The sequence below is a fragment of the Meriones unguiculatus genome, chromosome 3 (assembly GCF_030254825.1).
Source record: "Meriones unguiculatus strain TT.TT164.6M chromosome 3, Bangor_MerUng_6.1, whole genome shotgun sequence".
In the NCBI taxonomy this organism is placed as follows: Eukaryota; Metazoa; Chordata; class Mammalia; order Rodentia; family Muridae; genus Meriones; species Meriones unguiculatus.
In genome coordinates this window covers 177,878,231-177,898,983 of record NC_083351.1, presented here as the reverse complement: position 1 = coordinate 177,898,983, position 20,753 = coordinate 177,878,231, and the positions used below count along the sequence as shown (strand labels likewise).

Below are 20,753 nucleotides of genomic sequence, written 5' to 3'. Positions count from 1 at the left end.
GGTTCTTGGTGCCTGTGCGTCCGGAAGTCGCCTCCTGTTGCCTCCTGACAGATATTAGCGTTTTTCTAGCCGGCACATGAGTTTCTGAGTGTTGTGACTGGCCAGAGTTAGAGAATTCACAGAAGATCAGTTCCTGAGCTTGCTCACTCTTCACCCATGGCCTCATCTGTGCCTAGCGGTCTCCTCCAGAGACTGGCTGTGCTCGCACTCCTCAGACTTGTAACTGTTGCTTTCCTCAGAGTCTGCAGATGTGGTGAGGAACCTTTCAGTGGGAGATTATCCGGGGTCCAGTGGGTCAGTGATTTGTGTGTGACGTCAGATGAAGTGGAGGGAATGCTGGTGTGACCCTGGAGCCAGGATTAGAGGGGGTCACAGACCAAGGAAGCTTAGCTCACAGAGGAGCTGGAAGAGCCAGGCAGAAACTCTCCTGGGCCACAGGAAGTCACCTCTGGAGATGCCTGAGGGCCCTGCAATCCAAATGAAATTCTGGCTTTCAAAGCAGCCAGAGAACAAATTTCTGTTGTTTCCTTATGTTTTTGGTTACTTGGTATGGCAGCCACAGGAAATGTACATCTTTTTGTTTTTGTTTTTGTTTCTAGACAGGGTTTCTCTGTGTAGCTCTGGCTGACCTAGACTCCCTTTGTAGAACAGGCTGGCTTTGAACTCAGAGATCCGCCTGCCTCTGCCTCCCGGAGTGCTAGGATCACAGGCGTGCGCCACCATGCCCAGTGTATATTGTCTCTTTCCTAATTTGGAGAATTATTCCGAGTTCCTCGCAGCCCTGGCTTCTCAAGTTTGTTCCCCCATGTGTTTCCCATCTCTGAAAGGAACACAACCAGCCAGCTGTGAAAACCCCAGCCCCTGCGGTTACCTGTGACTTCCAGTTTTCTCGTCTTTCTTCTGCCATGAGGCTTTCTTCTGGATATGCCCGCCTTCAGGGTCCCCCCACCCCCGGAAGTGTGCCACCCTGTTTATGTTTGAGATGTGCTCATTTCCAGCCCAGTCTCTTGAGAGTTCAAGGCCTGGGTGGAGTGCTCACGCTGGAAACCAGGACCCTCACTTTGGCCCATGTTCCTTCTCTCTGCCTCATTTCCTGGGGTAATGACCCAGTCTGCTTCCTAGGGTTGCTATGAGATAAGTACACTGTGACAAAGAAACAATTAAAAGGTGACAGGCAGAACAGTGGCTGGAATCAGACCATCACCCAATAAATGCCAGTTGTTATCTTTATTGGCTAATAAGGTCTATTTTCTGAACAACAGCCAGTGTGGTTCTGTAAAAACTAGGCTGTATCACAGAACTACCCACTCGTTGTCTAAGCTGGTTAATAGCATCTGCAGTCCCCAGTCTGAGTGACTTGTCAGCACTCTCCGGCATCCCACCATTTGTTGGTCACTGTATTGAGCTGTCAACCTCGACACCTGCCTCCCTGCCTGGCAGCGGCTTGGATCGTCTTTCCCAGCTAGATAGGAGGCTTTTCCCTCCATTTCTCAGCCCTGCTCCGTTTGCGTCTGCAGAGAGGCCTTCACCGGCCACCCAGTCTCCCCCAGTGCCTGCACCCGACCCACCACAGAATTCAACCTCGTTTTACCCCTAACATGATTCATGTCCTCGTCTGAGAGCCATTTTTAGACACGCTAGTCCTCTGTCTCTTCAAGTAGATAGGCTTTTTTTTGTCCACTAGTATTTCTAACAACTAGAGCAATGCCTGACATGTAGTGTGCACTTGAATATTTATGAAATAAATAGTTTGAATGAACAAATACATATGTTGATGCACAGTTTAGCCTTGGCAGATACGTTAAAAATACCAATAATACTGTGCTTACTTATTAAATATTTATTTGGTTTGTTTTTGACACAGTGCCTGACGTGTAGCTCAGGCTAGCCACACACATTCCATCCTTCTAGCCCAGCCTCCTGAGTTTCAGGATTATAAGCATGCTCTACCATGTGTCCAATTTTGTACTTGGGAAATTCTCATTAAATATATATATTATATATTGAGAATCCAGTTACTGATATTTGACTATTGTAGAGGCATAAAATAATGTTTCTTTAAAAATTATTATTACACCAGGTTGGAGAGTTGGCTCAGCAGTAAAGAGCTCTGGCTGCTCTTCCAGAGGACTGGGTTCAATTCCAAGCACCCACATGGAAGCTCACAGCTGTCTGTAACTCTGGTTCCAGGGGATCTGATGCCCTCATACGAATACATATAAAAATCATTACACTCATTATCTGTGTGTATGTGGGTGCAGGTGTGGGTGCCACCATCTCAGGATTCTCCGGGATCAAACTCAGGTTGCGTCCCACTGGCCCTGAGAGATCTGAAGCAAGCCTTCGCGGTATAAGACAGCTTGGAGTCTACTTAGAACGCTCTTCCGTGTGCTGTGCTGGTGTTAGGACCCAGCCCTGGACTCCTGTGTGTGTTAGGAAGTGTGTCACAGAGCCACACCAGCCCCACCCTGTCCTCTTTGAATTTTCGTATGTGCATGGAGCCCTGTGAAGCCGTTTCCTTCCTTATCTGTAGGAAGACACTGGTGAGAATGAACTCATAAGACCTCTTTCAGTGCTAGCAACTCCTGAGTCGACACTGGAAATTAAGACTGTGTGTTTAGTGAAACTAGCCCAGGGGAGGGGAGGGGGGAAGAGGCTACAGGGATATAAAATGAATAAATGAGAGAAAAAAAGAAAGAAACTAGCCCGGGCCTCCAGTATGAGAAATAGAATAATTTGTATCTAGTGAGAAACACCATAGAGCCTTAGAATGGAAAGTGCTTTTGGTATAGGTAAACCAGAGAAACAGTCCTCAAAGAACCGCTTACCAGATGGTCAGGGAAGCAGCTCACAGCTGAACTGCCGACTCGAAAGTCTGAGGTGGCACAGGTGTGCCGACCTGGGCATGTTCCTTCCAGCACACGGAGAACACTGCTGAGCTCAACGCTTACAGTTCCTCCGTGGTGAACGCTCATGGTTTCCCATAGTGCCCTGCTGTTCCCTCAGGATGGAATGCCCTCACCAGTCTCTTCCTTTCTCTTTCTCTGGACTCTGGAAAATCTGAGGAATGAATCCTCTCAGTTTGCTATCCGAAGGCCCTCTCTACAGAAATGAGGAGCAGGCATTTGGACAGAACCGTGCAGCCTTCCTGGCCTGTGCGCAAAGCATCATGGGATGGAGAGGAAGGCAGTCGAGGAGCTCAGAGCATCATGGAGATGGTGAGGGATGCAGGCGTGGAGCTCAGGCCTCACTGCTCACACCAGGGAGAGCAACGGCTGTGGATCAGGAAGGACAGACCCACAGAAGGACGCTGCCTTCCACACGCACGGCAGACACTTAGCCACGTAGCGGCATCAGCTCCAGCTGGCCGGGGTGAACACCGTCCCGGAGCACACTGGCAAGCCGAGCTGCAGTAATTGCAGGCAGGTGTGCTAACCTGGCACTGCTGTTTGGAGGTGTGAACCTGGAGAAGTTTGAAGGAGGCTTGTGGCTTGGCTGGGGGCTGGAGACAGAATTTTCCAAAACCAAAGAGGAGGGCAGTAAATGAGATGAGCTGAAGGTGAGCTGTGCCCAACAGCTTGGGCCTGCTGGTCTCGGAGCCTGCACCGAGCCGGGCATCCAGCTGTACTCGGGTCAGTGAGTACAAGGCCAGTGAGTTAATACCCTCACCATCGGGCCGGGCAGTTTAGGACCTAAGGGGAGCGCGTCTTTAAGCCTCTGAAAGTAAACACTTGGCCCTCGGCCTGAGTTGCAGAGCTGGCACAGCAGCTGCTGCTTTCCCTCAGCAGGTGAGCCCTGGAGAGCGGGGAAGCGGTCCCCTGCTTTGGTCTGGTGTTTCCTGTGCTCCTGGCTCTGCAGAGTGGGTACCCCGGACCTCAGCAAAGAGCGTGGCACTGTGCTTTCCACAAAGGAGCAGAGTGAAAGCTGTGTCTCTCCCCCTTTCTCCCTCCCGTTCCTTCATCCATCTTAGTGTTTTGAGACAAGGTCTCAGAGTGTAGCTCAGGCTGGCCTTGAACACATGGCCACCCTAGTCCTGGGGTTACAGGTGTGTGCCGTCACATCAGGTGGGCTGCTGCTTCAGATTTCTTAGTCTCTGTATTGTTAGCCAGGGTCCTGAACTGTAAGGACGGTGTGTGTGTGTGTGTGTGTGTGTAAGGCTGAGAACAGCCCACTGGCCGCCTAGAAGCCAGGTGATGGGTGGGTAATGGGCTCTCATCCCCATCTCGCCATAGCTGGGAGCCTTGGACACTTCAGCAAACATTCGGGTTTGTTTTCTCAATACTCGGAATGTCACAGACTTTCTTCTCTCAGTGAAAGTGAGTGTTTCATTCTCTCCTGGTAGCTTTTTACCAGTGTTTTTGCTGTATCCAAGCCCACCAATGGACTCTGCTCCACTCTCCTTGCTCTCTGCTCCCAGAGCAGCCAGGGGGCAACATGGAGATTTGTGTGTGCACCAGGAAGCCGCAGTTGGGTAAAAAGGGAGATGTCACACATGCTCCTGGCAGCGCCCTAAAACCAGGATGCCTTTGTTCCCCTTAGGAAGGACTTATACCATCAAGATTATACATTTAGGTCCTGGCACCACGAATGTGTAAATTTCCGTTTCCTCCTGGCTTTTAAAAACCGTATTTTGATATATTAGAGGCTGCACATTTCAGTATAAAGCAGAGGCACAGGTATCAATCTTCCTGAAGTCTCAGCCGTCCACCCCTCTTGTCCAACAGCATCTCTGAAGGAATTGGCAAGACCAGATAACTGAGCCAGACCTGAGGCCTCATCGGCACCGCTGTGAGGGACACCACAGTGGTGGCTGCCTTAGGAGCAGCTGCACGTCATCATTTGTCAACTGGAAAACTGCAGGGCACATACTGTCCCCAAGTGAGTTAAGAAAAGGAAGGAAAAAGAAGAGAAAGAGCAGGACATGCTCTCCAGGACGAGCTCACACTCGTCAGAGAAGCTGCAGCAGCTTATTCAGGGATCTTCTCAGTTGTTGAAAGGAGACCGGCTGCTCTTGCTCTCCCTGCGTTTGTCCCTTGTATGTCCTTCATCCATCTTAGTGTTTTGAGACAAGGTCTCATATGCAAACAAATGAGTGTGAGCCAGCGCTTGTGAGGGTGATGGCTCAGCCACACGGGCTCTGACGTCATTCCTTGGGATCCGGGTTGGAAAGTCGCTGCTCTGTCAGTCTTGATGTTGCGGGTGGCCGTGGGTAGGACCCGCAGGCTGGGATCCGGCAACAGCCCAGCGATGATGTGCTACCTGCTGACCTACCTTGCCAGCTTGAGAAGGTTTCTGTTTTGTTTCCTTAAATCTGCAAGAATCAGTCCACTCAAGGTCAGCTTGGGCTAAGTGACATTTTATCAGAAAAACCTGTTCTGTAATCCAGGGCTGGGACCAGCAGTTGCTCTAGTAAGTACATTTTCACCCTGCCTGTTGCTCTTAGACCGTCTGAGATGGTTGTTTTGGAAACTGTGCTGCCAGTTCCTATGTAGGCCGTCACACTGGGGCGGGAGGTCCGGCCAGCAGATCTTGGCCCTGACAGGCAACTTGGTCACAGACCTCTGACGCTTGCCTGGAGGCCGTGGAATCTGCAGCAACATGGAGCTTGAAGCAGTGTTGACTTTGATCAGCTTTCAATTCCGGTGCCCTGGCTTTTTCACGGTGTCCAAATTGCTTTAGCAGAGGTCGGGCCTGTGGACTGTTTTTGTAGTCTGGTTGCTATGGTGATTTGTAGCCTTCCGTGGAACTTTTGTCTCCGGGGAAACTGAAGGCCCCACAGCTGTCCCAACCTTTCTGGTGTCATACCTGGTAGAGGTCTTCCAAGCAAGCCCAGCAGTGGTCAGTTTGTGTCAACAAACACTTGGAAACAGGACCTGGAGTGCGGTATTTCCAAACAGCGGCTCCCTGCTGCTGTCCCCATCCTATGGGGCCTTTGAAGCATCTCCAAGTCTGGCTGGAGGCAGAGGCAAGTGAGTCCTAGAGACACTGGCATTCAAAGGATCTAGCAACAGCTGGGATGGGGGCAGAGGAAGGTGATGGAGCCACAGTGAGAAAGAAAGAGTGCAAATGAGGGAGAAAGCTTGCTGGGTTCTGTGTGGCCAGCGAGGTGAGCTGGCTTAGGAGGAGGGCGTGGCGCATTTGAGTCTGGAGGACCAGAGACTCAGCGTCTGTCCATGGGGGCCACAGGAATGGGGGACAGCTGCTGGTGATTCTCCTAAGGGAGGCGGAAGGCTAGAGCGCGTACCTCCTGCCTCTTGGTATTCTGAGTGATTGACACAGGTCACATCAGTCCTCGGACCCTGATGTGCAAGGTCCCGTGGTCACCTCCATGTTAAAACTGGTCAAAACGGTGTGTGCAGAGAGGGCCTCACGCTGGGTGGGGAAGCACTGAGATGGCAGCCCGGCTGTCTGTGAGTCACCGTCCCTCACCACTGGTCAGGGTGCCCACAGCGTAGAAAGGCAAAGTGACCCGGAGGTTTACATGAGGCTTACAGGAGGGACAGTTCTCCTCATTGTCCGAGAGGCAGAGGGCAGGATCCCATGGCCCGCTGAGGTGTGCTTCTCTGGGCCATCTCATTAGTCCCTTATTAACTTTCAGTTATAACCATAAGAACTGAAAAGAGTAGGTGTGACTGTCTGGTGTTTTGTTTTTAGGAATGGTGGTGTAGAGATACCGCGTATGCGCACTGTCATTTGAGTACCCTGATGGGCATGTCCTTCAAGGGATGAAGGCTAGTCTGGTCGATGCTCAGGGTTCCTGCAGGTGCCAACTGCACAGCTTCCTCTTGAGTTAAACACTTGGTGCCCGCCCCAAGAGGAAAGGCACCCACTGTTCATCCATACTTTATTCCCGGGGCACTGGAGCCTCCTGTAGCCCGTGGGAAGTTATTAGACGAGGAAATGAAAATCATACAGATCTGCTGCTCACTAACGCTGGTTAGAAAGCTTGTTTGTGTCAGGGTATGGGCACTGATGGCCGGACTGTGGGTAGCCATCTGACTTCTGGGTTTCTGGCTCTGATCTGTGGGTGTCTTAGAATATTGTACATTTCTGATGGTCTAGAAAATGCAACAAAAGTTTTTATCTCTGAGATAAAAGTTTTTATCTTTGAGATAAAAAATTGTCCCTTATACCTTAATTACAAAGAATTACATTTGTATGAAATATAAGTTACTTTGTCACCCCAGCATTCTCATGCAATTATGCTATTTTTAAATTAGGAGATAAAGGGGCTGGCTCAGCCCACACACTCATACCCCCCCCTACACACAACATACACATAACTAAAAATATACTTTTTAAAATTAGGAGAGATTTGATAATACTTTGCAAACAATAAATGGCTCTTGTAAAGCTCTTTTAATTTCACAATCTTGACTTTTAAGCAAGTGGCCAAAGTCCCTTGGATTCCCTTGTCCCTAGACAAGGACAGTGTGCCCTGGACCTGCCAAGACAGCTTTCCAAACCCCTTGTGAAATACTAAAGTGTTCTCATAATTTTCATTTCAAGTCACTGTCATTTTATTCTGACAGTCACTGTTGAGAAACAATCTCTAGGACATTGCCAAATGTGTAAGATGTCAAAAATCAAATATAGGAGACATTTTAGGGAGGAAATGAAGTGGGAGTTAGGTAAAGAGATTCAGAAGCTCTGTTTGTGTGAAGCTACAGGGTTGTCAGACTCCGGGTCAGAGGGCTTCATGGTCGTTCAGTCCAACTGAGACCTCGCTGACCAAACCGCCTCCCTGGACATCTCTAATTAATTGCTTATCTGTCAAGTCTAAGTAATTCAGAAATGAGAGAAACAAGACAATTTACCATATGACTTTTTGTCTGCATACTTCCTCCTTCAATCTCCCCCTCTCTCCCTCTTTTTCTCCCTTCTTCCCTCCCTCTCTCTCCCTTCCTCCTTCCATCCTTCCCTCTCTCCCTCCCTCCCTCCCTCCCTCTCTCCCCTCACTATATAGTCTATCCTGGAAGTCACAATATAGATCAAGTACCCTTGGACCCACAGAGTTCCCTTGAGTTAAAAGTGTGTAACAGCAGGCCTAGATTTTTATCTGTTTCCTTTTAGGCCCCGTTTTAAGCTCTTAGGCTTAAAACGGTCCACCCTATATGAAGGTCCAAACCGTATTTTACATGTACAGTTCATCACTGTGATCACTGACTTAGGTGTCAGCTAACACTGTCCAAGGGCTATGCACATAGCTGGGAAACATCATTTCTGAGTGGCCCTGGCCGATGCTCCCAGAAGAGCCCAGCATGCTGAGAACTACCACCATGCTGACAGGCACTGTTCGGTCCTCCCAGAGTCCAGGCAGCACAAAGGCAGAGAGCAGGCAAACCCACCTTCTCTTCTGCCTGTGGGCATCAGAACTCCTGTGGGGACCCTGGGACTTTCAACACTGGTTCCAAGGTTCTCAAGACTTGGCCCTTGGACTAGAGGTTACATGGCATTTTCTGCTGGTTTTCCAGCTGTAGATCCCAGAATTCCTCAACTTCCATGATTTCATAAGCCAGTTCCATGGCGAATCTTTGTGTAGCTGGTACTCTCTGCAAGGTGGCCACCACAAGTTGGAAACATATTTAACACCCCGAATGTCACATCCTAGCCACACAGAAACCTTGGAATGCTAATCATTTTGCTTTTGTGATCCTGCCCACTACCCCCCAGCGTTGGGAAAGAGTATTATACCACAAATCACTAGCTTGCATAAAGATCGACATTTGGGACTCTAAACATGAGTGGAATGTGGTCCTGGGTCTTTGCAATCCCAGCTGTGCAGGACACTGAGGCACAGGAATCTCAACTTTGAGACTGTCCTGAATGAGAACAAATTTGAGGCCAGCCTGAGAAATACAGTAAGACTCTATCTCAGAACAAAAGGAAAACAACAGGAAGAGGAAGAAAGAAGAAGAAGAGGAAGAAGAGGAGGAAGAAGAGGAAGGGGAGGAGGAGGAAGAAGAAAGAGAAAGAGATGCTTCAAGTGTGGTTTCTGTCACAACTCTGTGGCTAGCATCTTATCTGTGAGATGTTTATGTTTCTCTCAAGAACTCTGATTAATACAGGGATTTTAGCTGTTTTGAAGTGTGCAGCTCAGTGATGTTTGTATATTTAAAGTGTTGTGCAACCGGAATGATCATCCAGAAGTCCCCTGCCAGTAACTCCATGTTCCCTCATTCCCAGAGTCTGCAGTTTTCAGTCTGGTTTCTGTCTTCATGGACTCACTGGTTCTGAGCATTTGTTAAAACGTAAACATGCAGCTTTGTAGTGTTTTCTGTCTGGTGTGTTTTACTTCACATATTTCTGAGGCTCATCCATCTTGGATTGTATGTCAATACAGCTTTTCTCTTTATGACTAAATAGAAGCTTATTTGATGGCAATGCCATATGTAATTATGTCAAATCACATTTTAATAGGGAAATTTTTGTATTCTGAATCTGACCTCCTTTATCTCTGTCTGAAGATCACACACAGAGAATTTGGGTTGCTTCAACAACATCCTGCGAAGTATGGCATTTACATTTATAATTGAGGTCTAAGTGTTTGTAAGGCAACCCACTCCCTATTTCTCCTTTTTCCCATTTGGGCTCTAATTTGCTTCTTAGTGATATTTTCAGAGTATTAATTAGAGGCAGAATCACGCATTAGTTAGGTTGACAATGAGAAGATCAGCAGCTATACACGTAAACTCTTGGGATCCAACCGAATCAGAAAACAGCTTAAGGAGTAAAGTCTTGGCATTTCTAGGGCTTCCAGCTTCTGGTAAAATTAGAAAACCCTTAGAGACACATTATGACAGGGTGGCTTGGACTTTCTCTATTTGTATGAAATACCAAGTAGGCACGCAGCTTTAGCCTTTTAGTCAGATAGGCCCCCACGTTCATCACACGGAGGGGACGAGAAGTACGACACCGTCAGCTCATTTTATGAAACGTTGTTTACAATGCCACCGTCTATCCAGTAGCTTGTATGCAAGTTTAAAAATATATTTAAAAACTGAAGTACTTAAAATAGTTTGCAGTTAGGGAAATAGCAAAAAATGAAGCTCATTTTAAATATGACAGTTTGACATTATATATGGAAATAAAAGTTTGACATAGTATTGCCAGATGTTAAGTAGAACCTTATGTTTTCCTTTGTCAAATCTGGAAAAAAAAAGTATTTTAATTATTTGCTTGGAAGATAATTAGTAGTGAGAATTCTGGAATTCTGGTTTTTTATTTTTAAAAACACAGAAATATTATGAGAATGTGTTTTTGTCCTAATCCCAGGTGTGGGGAGGTGGGGTCTCTGGACTGTCTGCAGCAGCCGACTGTGATTTGCCTTATGCTCTGGCAGGGGTGTGGTTCTGACAGCTGCAGATAGTCTCTGCGGTTGTGTGACATTTGGAATTCTGGGAACTTTTCACAGGGTACATAAATGCTATTGCCTTGAAAGGTAGGGTCAGTGGTTGTTGGTCATTCTGGGGGCTGGTTGCAGTTTGTTAGTAGTTGTGCTCAAAGAAGAAACAGAGGAAAGAAATTAGATTCAGAGGTCTCTCCTCTATCCTTCTTTCCCTCTAGTAAGAGGGTGAAACCAGGGTGCATGGGGATACGGGGTGGGAAAAGAAGAACCCAAAGACCAGATAGAACAATTGGCTTACTTTTGATGTTACACCATCACCTTCACAAATTCTCAAGAATCTGAATTATACTCTATGATTTAAACTGGCCAACTATACATACAGATCTGATAGGTCTACAGTATTTTTGTTGCTCGGAAACGAATATCTTATTTTAGTTCTATACCTTGAAAACCAAATGGTTTGTGTTCGGTTTGCACATTTCATCCTGATGCTCAGGCCTTTGCTAGGCCCTGCCATGGCCTTTGCTTTTGATTCACCTGTAAAGAGTTGTCCACGGTGTCATTGCAGTCTTTTGTGTATTCTTTCTCTTAAGTTTTTTCCTTCTGTTTGGGTATCAACAAGGGCTGAGATATTTTGTGTGTGTGTGTGTATGTGTGTGTGTGTGTACACGTGTGTGTGTGTGTGTATGTACACAGATGTGTGTACACATGCCAAAAGAGACATTCTTGTCTGTTGCTCTCCACTCGCTTCTTTGAGGCAGGGTCTCCTGAATTCGGGTCCCGTGTTTTCCCCACTCTGCTGGGACACAGTGAGCCAAAGCGGTCCTGTCTCCACCGTCCTCAGAGCGGGGCACAGGTGTGTTTAGCACTTACATGGGAAACAGTTAAGTAGTGAGCATTGGATACTGAACTGCTCTGTCATATGTCAGGCTGTTTTATTAGTAAACTTAGTTGCTCTGAACAGATACGGGAAGGCTATCCGGTTAAGGGAAGAAGTTGGCTCACAGTTTGAGAGCAGACAGTTTGTTGTGGCAGACGCGTGAGGCGGTTGGTCTCATTGAATTGTGACAGGAAGTGGGCCCAGGCTGTGAAGTCTCTAAGTCCACGCCTAGTTGTCCACGTTTTTCAGCAAGGCTCTGTTCATCTCCCAAAGTGTCTGTAATGTTCTGGGGGTGACAGTTGAAACACAGCCTGTGGGGGACAGTTCACAGTTATGTGGCTGGATTTGTGCCAGTGTGGCACAAACTATAGCCATCTGAGAGGGGGCAGCTGTGATTGAGGAAATGCCTCAATAGCAGGCTGTGGGCAGGCCTGTGGGGAGGTTTCTTAATTAAAGATAGATGGAGGTGGGCCCAGCCCACTGTGGGTGGAGCCATTCCTGGCCTGGAAGTCCTGATTCTATGAGAAAGCAGCTGTGCCAGCCGTAGGGAGCAAGCCAGTGAGCAGCACCTCCATGGCCTCTGCATCTGCTCCTGCCTTCAGGCTCCTGCCCTGTGTGAACTCCTGTCCTGCCTTTCTTCCTTGATAGACCACAGTGTGGAAGTGTGGAAGCCAGATAAACCCTTTCCTCCACAACTTCCTTTTTGGTCATGGTGTTTCCTCAAAGTACTAGAAACCCTGACTAAGATAACATTCAAACCACAATAGCCATTCTGAATGAGAAGCACTTAAGATTTCACGCTTCTAAAGAGAAATGGAGACATTTGGTCAAGGAAGACGATTGTTTACTAGGAAGATGCTACCCAGACAGAAGGACAACACATTTCCCACGTCCAGCTCCAAGTTACTCCTCCTGACTTCTCAGGAGCAGCCGTGTGACCCAGAAACTCCTATTTCTCTGAGATAGTCTCTGAAACCCGTAACCCAGACCAGGACACGGAATCCCCAGGTTTTCCCACGAGAAGTGTGTGTTTCCTCAGGGACTGACAGGGTCTACGGCCCGAATCAGCTGGGGCCTACTGTGGTGGTTGGTCTTTCACCCTGTGGCTCATGGAGACCGCGAGGAGAATTGCTCCTGCAGATCCACAGAGCCCTGTGTTCACACGATGATCCTTCTCCCTGGTTCTACGGTCCCACGTGTGCAGCTCTGAGACACGCCCAATGGACTAAGATTCACAAGCTACTCACGGCATCCCAGGGGTCGTTCGCCCATGACAGCAGTGAGCACAGGGAAGGCGTTTTCAGGGTCAGTGGAGGGGAGTTTCTCCAAGCACCCCAGCCTTGGCTGGGGCTGCGGCCCACCCTGGGAGCGGCCAGCCTCTTAACTCTTCACTGGTCTCTGAGCAGCTCTGAGCTCTCTCGGGATTTCTCAGAATTTGGTGCCCCCTCCCTTTCCTCCTCTCTTTCATTATTTTCCAGCAGGAAAACAGTTTGACATTGTCGCCCAAACTGCCAGGTCCTCTTCCCTCGCAAGGAGAGAGGATGGGTGCATGGTTTGTGGGGACAGAGACTGACACATTGATCCTGTTCCTGGCGCTGCCATCTTCTAGCCACACGACTGGATAAATTACCACTGAACACCGGTCCCTTCGTTGGAATGAGGCTGGAGAATGACCCTGATGATAGTAGCACAAGCTTCACATCCATTAGGACCCCCGGGCCTCCATGTTGTCATTTCCTGGAAGATGGCAGTTTTCACCTGCACTTGGGCTGGGTCCACCATGGCACCTGTCTCCGAGGCTGACCAGTTGTGGCCTTGGGGTGTAGCCCAGCAGCCCCAGGACTCATTTGAGTGGTTGGGATCCACTTGTTTTCCTGACCCTGCTTTGGTCTTCAGCTTGTCCTTGATGGTGAAATGTTCTCTTGCTGAGATGCCTCGCCTCTTGGCTAGAAAATCATGACAATGCGACCTCACGACCGTTACTGCAGTCACATTTCATTAATATTAATGAAATTTATTTATGGTTCCTTGTATTCGTTTTTTTTGTTTGTTTGTTTTTTGTGTTTTGTTTTGTTTTTTAACTTGTTGCTGTCTTCCTAGGTGTCTGGCCTTGTGCTGGGCACAAGGCTGCAGAACTGAGGATTTCACAATCTGATGACGGGGACAGGCATTTGTAGAGTCCCGTGGAACTTCCCAGCTCTGCCTAAAATCTCCACCATAAATCTCTGGAGACAGTCTCCTGGGAGTTTGGCTGTCCCGTACTTGAAGCCAAAGCTGTGGTGTAAAGATAGGACCTTGATGTATTAGGGACATGGCACACTGTCTGCACAGCTAGGCTTTGTATGGAAGGGCGACAGGAAAGCATCTTCGGGTTTGCCGGGGCTGGTGGCCTGCTGAGGGCCTCAGATATGTCCTCACAGCAGAACACACCTAGGCCAGCGTCTCCGTTCCCCGCCCCTGCAGTAGCTCCGCTGTAGGCCTCTCTGGGAAGGGAGGTCCAGGATTGTTGGAACCCTGTGGGAAGCTCCCGGGACCCTTCGGAGGGTCATGACCTATAGTTTCAGAAATACTGTTCTGTTTATGTGCGTTCATGCCCCCACCCCCAACCCAAATTTAGTTCCTAGTATTTTTCCAGGGCATTCAAAACACGGAGTCGAGAAGACAGACTTATTTCTGCATCAAATTGCAGACTTCCAGGGTTTTTCCCCTTTGTGTCACTATATTAGATTATTTTAAGACACTCCCAGGGAATCCAAACTCTTCTTGGGGGAAGGGCTCAGTTTGGGAATTCACTGACTGTGCTCCTCCTGTGCCGCTCAGTAAAGGGCTTCAAGATGAAACCATTGGGGAAGGCTCGAGGTCCTGTGCGGGCACTACCCCCTCCCCAGAGAGATCAGAGAGATGGCCCCAGGATCCCCGGGGATGGGCAGAGACCATGAGCTCAAGACCAACTAACAGCCTTACAGAATCAGAGCAGCGTAAAAACTCTTAATCCCCCCTTCCACGGATGTTTTAGACAGTCTTTATCCAGCAGTTCTAAGGTGGCAGGGGACAGTCCGGGAGTCACAGCGTCAGTTGTCAGGGCTCTTCCGGGAAGACCATTTAGAGCGCCTCAGACCATGCAGGGCTCACTAATGCTCCTAGGAGTACTAGTGCCCAAACATAAGTGAACCCTGAGGCCAGCCGTGGGAGCCTGGCATCTTGAAGCAGTGTGTAGCATCCGGGGGCCGGGAGAGAAAGTGTCACGGGGTTTCAGTTACCAGCACTGTGGGGTGACGTCCCCCTCTGCGGAGGGGACAGAGGATGTGTATTCACAGATCATGGTCACAGGCACGCTGCTGGTGTTCCTTTTCTTATCTAGAATGTAAACTAATTATTGACTCATCCATTTTGGAACATTACTGGGTTCGGGTTCAGATAACAGAAGTCTCCCGAGGCGGGTTTTAGATGACCTCATTGCTCCTCGGGTCCACGGGGGGGGGAAGAGGGGACGCTAGTCCAAGTCTCAGAAATGTTGGACTAAAACCTCGTGACACGTAGCAAAACTGGACAATTCTGAGGCCACACATCAGTTGCTGTGGGCACCGTTGCTCTGTTTGTCTTAACAAACCCTAGGAGCGGGGGCAGGGTCTCACTTAAAGAAAGCTTTTGAAATCTCTATGATAGGAATTCTTGCTTGGAGACTCTGAATTCCAGTAAATTCAAAACAATTTGATGGCATCTTGCCATAAGGAGTAGGTTTCTCCCTCAACCTGTGAACGCATCGCTCATTTTCATGGTGACTTGTAGAATTTGAATAAATGTGGAGTTGTTTTCTTGCCAACGGTAATATTTAGAAAATGGCGAGGCCAGCTGGGCGTGGCATCACATACCGCAAATCTCAGTACTCAGGGGGCTGAGGCAGGAGGATTATTGTGTGTGAGGTCAAGGCCAGCTCCGGCTACATAGTTTCACCCTGCCTCCTACACAAAGGAAGGTTGGTGGAGAGGAAGGAAAGCAGGGAAAAGGAGGAGGCATCAAGATGGTGTCTCCATCACAAGATTTTTGAGAACTTTGCCCTGTCCTTGTCCTTTTGGTGCAGTGGATCAGGGCACACCCCCAGAACAGGAGGCAGGAAGGGCGGCCTTCTGTCAGAGGCCCTGTGAAGCCGTATAGGGGCTACAGGCACACTCAGTTCCAATTTAAGTCTCTTCATAAAGGTTTGCACACAGATAACCTCAGTACAGGCAGAGACATGATTAGGCCGACTAGGTCCATCCTTTTGTCGGATCTGGAAGGTGTGACACGGGGCTGTGTCAGAATTGGATTGTGGCCCATTAGTGCAGTTTGACACAAGGTTAGAGAGGCAACTCAGCTGGACTCTGTGAAGACTGAGTATGAAGTGATGTGAGAACAGCAGCTCCAGGCACGACCCCGAGCTGTCCATCTGCTTGGTCTGAGCTCCAGGGCCAGCGTGCGCATCCTAGCTCAAGCCTCTTGGCCTCCACTCCTGCTCTACGATTGTCCTGCTCTCGGGCAGCGGCTTCTTCATCTTGGTTCTAGGTGCATTTCCCTCACGGTGTTGCAGGATCTCTGTGCTCTCCTGGGTGTGCATGAAGAGGGGGCTCAGACTCCGGCGTGTTCTCAGTGCCGTGCGACTCAGAACACTGTCAGCCCCGGTGACAGTGTGCCCTCACTCAGGGGCTTCCTGCGAGTCCCCCGGCCCCTACCTCACGTCTCCCCTCCACTGAGTTCCTGTGACTTCTGAAGCTTCGTGTGCATTTTTGCATGTGACTCGGATGAAGGACTGAGGGTGAACTCTTCAAACTTGCGTTTGGATTTCTTAGAGGTTTTGCTCACCGCCTGTCACATGTTTTGGCTGCAGTCTGCCTCCGATCTGCTCTCTGGACTTCTACCAAGGCAATCTAACCAGGAAAATGTCCGCAGGGTGGTTTTTTTTTTTTTTTTTAATTTGGAGGGGGTGGAGTAGCTTGAACCTTTGGTCCCCCTGCCTCAGCCTCCTGAGTGCTGGATTGCAGGTGTGCACCACCACATCTGCTTTGTAATTATTGTCGTTTTTAAGCCATTACTGATCCTAAAGAGGGATTTTTTTTTTCTTTTTCTACCTTTTTTTTTTCTTTTCTGTTTTTCAGCCTAGAAGAAAATAGGTAAGTTAGCGCAGGATTCTTTTAGATGTTTGGACTGTGTTCTCAAGTTCTGTCCTGCTTTTGCTGGGTTGTGTGTACCCTTCCTTCTGCAGGGTTTGCTCAGGTGGAGGAAGAAGAGGAGAGGAAGGCCTCTGAGGATTAGGCTAGCCTGAGCTCACGGGACTCCGTGTCCCTGCCAACTTTTCTTTTAATTTCGCAACCATAGTGTGAATCCTTCTTTGCCAAATGGTTCTGGGGCTTTGCCTGGGACCTCTGTGCCAGAGGCAGAGGTTCATCTTGGCCAGACATGGCCACATGCTGAAGAAGGAGCCATTTCCAGGAAAACTCCGAGCTCAGCTTCTTAGAAATCTTCTCTTGACTGTCTGAGCCAGGCCTGGACACTCAGAACATCTGGGAAACTTTGGACGCAAACGCCAGTATCTGTTTCCTACGTCTTCTCATTTCATAAGCTGAAAAATATTCTTGCTCATGTGAGACGCGCATTTGTTGATTTGTATTCAGGTTGAGTGAAGCTGTTGCATGTGTAATAGCTTTAAGAAGAACTGCTGCCTCAGGACCGGCTGCAAAGAGGAACAGCGTCAACGTCCCTGTTCTCCGGCCTTGCAGGTGCTCGGTGAAGGGACCCTTTGCTGCCTCTTGCTTCGGTCTGTGGAGCGTGGGAGTTGGCGGGTGCTGGTGCTGCGCCCCGTCCGCCCTGTCACGGGCATTCGGGGAGGGCTGCAGTCTGGATGCCCCCCCTCTGCTTGTTGCATCTGCTTTCCAGTGGTTATCGGTCTGTTTACTTCTCCACGAGGACAGTGACTCCAGAGTGTGTGTCGGCATCCAAGGGACGCACTACTTTGCTGTAGCTGTGGCTGGCGTGACAGTTTATTTAGTACTTGGGTTCAGTGATGTGCTTACTCCAAGTCTAAAAATGGCCCCGTGTACAGAAGTAGCTCCCAACAGTCCAAGCATTGTTTATGTTTTTGTATTTTGCTGCAAATTAGCCAGCTAAGCCCTTTGACCTTAGCAATTTCTTCAGCCTCTTTTTAATCCTTGGGGTTACATGTACGTTTACAGACTGGCTACAGTGAAGCAGTCGTGTTGCTGCCTGAAACATACACAGCCCTCAGTTCAGGGTACATCTGTGTGTGTAGTCTGTTGTGGAAATTAAGACAGGCATGCTCAGTAGTTACCCAGTGATAGGATTATACATGTATGTGCAAACTATATGTAGAATAATGTGCCCTGTGGTATCAGGAAAGGCAGAGTATATTTTACTGATGTCTAGAGGGTGCTTAGCATAAGCTAAAGCATTATCTTTTGAAAGACAGGAGAAGCTCGGTGCTTGGGTACTGTGATAAATGAAATTGGTTCTGGATTGTTCCTACAAAAGAAGGCAGAAGTGGGCCGGCAGCCCTCGTGTCGTCGCTTCTAATGCTGTGCCCAGGTGTCTGGGTGAGTTCGGGTGCGTACAGGAGCCATCGGAGGCCGGAACAGGCCTCAGGCCCTCTGGAGCTGTAGTGGCAGGTGGTGAGCTGAGCCATCCCCCAGGCCTCTGTAGTCATTATATTCCGTCGGACCTCTGGGCTCCATTTCTTTGGAAAGCCCCTTCATGCTGGCAGCTGGAAGGAAGAAGACAGCTCTGGCCAGCCCCTCTCTTCCCTCTCAGCACGTTTTGTTTTGTTTTGTTTGGTTTGGTTTGATTTTTGGCAGAGCCCACCTGACTTTGTAGAGGTTGGAAGCTACCTGGGCGAGAAGGAAGTCCTTTCTGTGGGCCTTGGGGTGGGGATAGGAGGGAGCTTGCCTGCAGAAGATCCTATTCTGTAATTTCAGCTTAGGTTTCTGGCTTGAAGACTCAGGAATCCCCGAGGGAGGGTAGTTTTTGTTCCTGTTACCAGTTTGGTGTCAAAAAAAGTATTCTGTGTGCTTGTGAGTAATGGGACTGACTGTAGGACACAGCCACTAGGTAGCGAAGCAGTGGCCGGGAACCAGCCGTATTCAATCACCGTGTGTGCTGGGAGCTGTGTCACAGCTCTGGGCAGTGAGGTGTGAGGTGTCGGGGTGCTGGGAGCCAGCACTAAGCTCCCCGCTGTCTACTGTCTTCTAGGTCACCCTGCATCTGAACCCCATCTCCTCTGTGCACACTCACCACAAACCTGTCGTGTTCCTGCTCAGCTCCCCACAGCCCCTGGTCTGGCATCTGAAGACGGAGAGACTGGCTGCTGGCGTCCCCAGACACTTCCTGGTAAGTGTTCAACACCCCCTCCCCAAATGATCGAAGGTCTTGATTTCTGTAAGGCACTGAGTCATTTCTTGCTGTGCAGCCGAGCCTGACTTCAAACACTCAGTCCTTTTGTCTCGGAGTCCTGAATGCTAGGATTATAACTGTGTGTAGCCCAGATCACAAAGGGTTTGAAAACAGGATACCAAAGGTGCTGCATTTCTGTGTGCACCTGAGGGGATGTTTGGATGGTGTGGGAAAGAGTTTGAAGAAAGCATATGCCACCCACAGTGAGTTCTGTGGAGACAGTCAGGCCTCCTTTGCACAGCGGTCCTCATACTCTGAGGCCTGAGCCCTGCTGGTCTCTTCTGCCTGTGGCATTCTGAGCACTGTCAAAGCTGGAAACAGCTTCTGGGTGTGTGGTCTCTAACCACAAGATAAACACACAAGCCCAAGGCTCTCTGTGTATCCCAGGCCTCGTTTCTGATACGAGGAGCTGTTTGTTGAGAAAGTGACACAGTGAGCTCCAAGCATGAAATCATTTGTATTTTATTTTATTTTATTTTTTAAAGTTGGAGCCTGGCTCTTGCAGAATGGTCCAAACATCACCTCCTGTTTGTAAATCATATGCTTTGGAGTTTGCCAGAATGCTCGTGTTCGCTGGCTGTGGAGAAGTAGATGGTTGTTGGATGAAATGTTTGGGCTGTGATATCATGTCTGATGAGCGCTCTGCGGTCATCTCCACGGTCACGTGTGAGGGAGTGGTTTCCCTCACTGAGCCTCGGGCTCCCAGAATCTCACCTGTAAGTGAACGGTTCTACTTTTGCCTAGAGTCAGTCTCGCCACCCACGTGACTTTAGTTCCTGTCACTTGTATATGAAGGACATTTTAGCCAATGGAAGTGTTTGCTGAATAACGTAAGGCCCCACATAACTGGTAGGTGAATAAACATGCAAAATAGAAGAGATGGGGGTAGCTCTTCTTTGTAGTAAAATGCTAATTAAATACAAATAGAAGAAAGGGTGGGGTTAGAATGTTGTTATGCAGCCATCACAGGGAAAGTTGACCAGACAAGAATTTTCAGTAGATGCTAGGTCCAATTACCGGAACAGGGGGATTTAAAAGGAGAGTATATTCAGATACTCTAAGTACTTTCTCACAAATTACTTATTAATTAGAGAAGAGAATAGCAATGACAGACAGTGGGGAATCTTCAGCAGTGCTTTAAGCAAACGTCGGACATGACACCATTCTGGGGCAGATAACCACTGTGTGTCTGTAAGTGAGAAAGAGTGAAGGGTCCCGTGTCTTGGGGTTCCTGCTGTGATGAGACAGCATGACTGAAGCAAGGTGGGGAGGGAGGGGCTATTTTACCCATGGCTCCCTGCACCTGCTCATCCCCAAAAGCAGTGAGGGCAGGAACTGAGCCTAGAGGGGGGAGCTGACAGAAGCAGAGGCCATGGAGGTGCTGCTCACTGGCTTGCTCCCCATGGCTTGCTCAGCTGCTTTCTCATAGAACCAGAACACCAGCCCAGGGATGGCTCCATGCACAGTGGGCTGGGCCCTCCCCATCAATCACGGACTAAGATCCCAGCAGCTGGAACCCACGGAGGCCTTTCCTCAAGGGAGGCTCCTCCTCTCAGATACCTCTAGACTGGGTTGACGTGAGTTAGCCAGCACACCTTGGCAGCAATCCTGCCAGAAATGCGTGCAGCTGGACCCCATGATGATGACAGGTTGGACAGACCCAAGTGGAGCAATGTCTTACAGAGCTAGTGAGTTGTATAAAGAGTGCGTCATCTGGAGAGATGCCTGAGGCTGAGAACACTGCTCTGTTCAGTTCCCAGCACCCACGTGGTGCCTCACACCATGTCAACTCCAGACCCAGGGGTCGTGATGCCCCCTTCTGGCCTCCTCAGGCATCAGGCGTGAATGTGGGGCACAGACACAGGTAGAGGTAAAGCAATCGTACGCATAAAATAAAACACCTTAAAAAGCTTTTAAAAAGTGAGTTCTACAGTTCCAATAAGGAAAAAGAAGCACCTATGCAGACTCGAGCCAATAATGTATGTATGTGTAAGCAAGGACACACGTGGTACAGCGTAACAGCAGAGAAAAGCGTAACTATCGGGCTGAGGAAGGGGTGATGGGCAGGAGCTCTGGGAGAAGAGGTAA

At 49.0% G+C, this 20,753-nt stretch overlaps 1 protein-coding gene across 1 annotated transcript in view; it reads left to right on the top strand.

Annotated features, from left to right (window-relative positions):
* Window positions 1–20,753, top strand: part of Tgfbr3 (transforming growth factor beta receptor 3) — a 123,241-nt gene that overhangs the window by 45,921 nt on the left and 56,567 nt on the right. Inside the window, exon 4 of the mRNA XM_021637895.2 lies at window positions 18,465–18,602. Coding sequence (XP_021493570.2) covers window positions 18,465–18,602 — 138 coding nt within the window. The remainder of the gene's footprint in view (window positions 1–18,464; window positions 18,603–20,753) is intronic.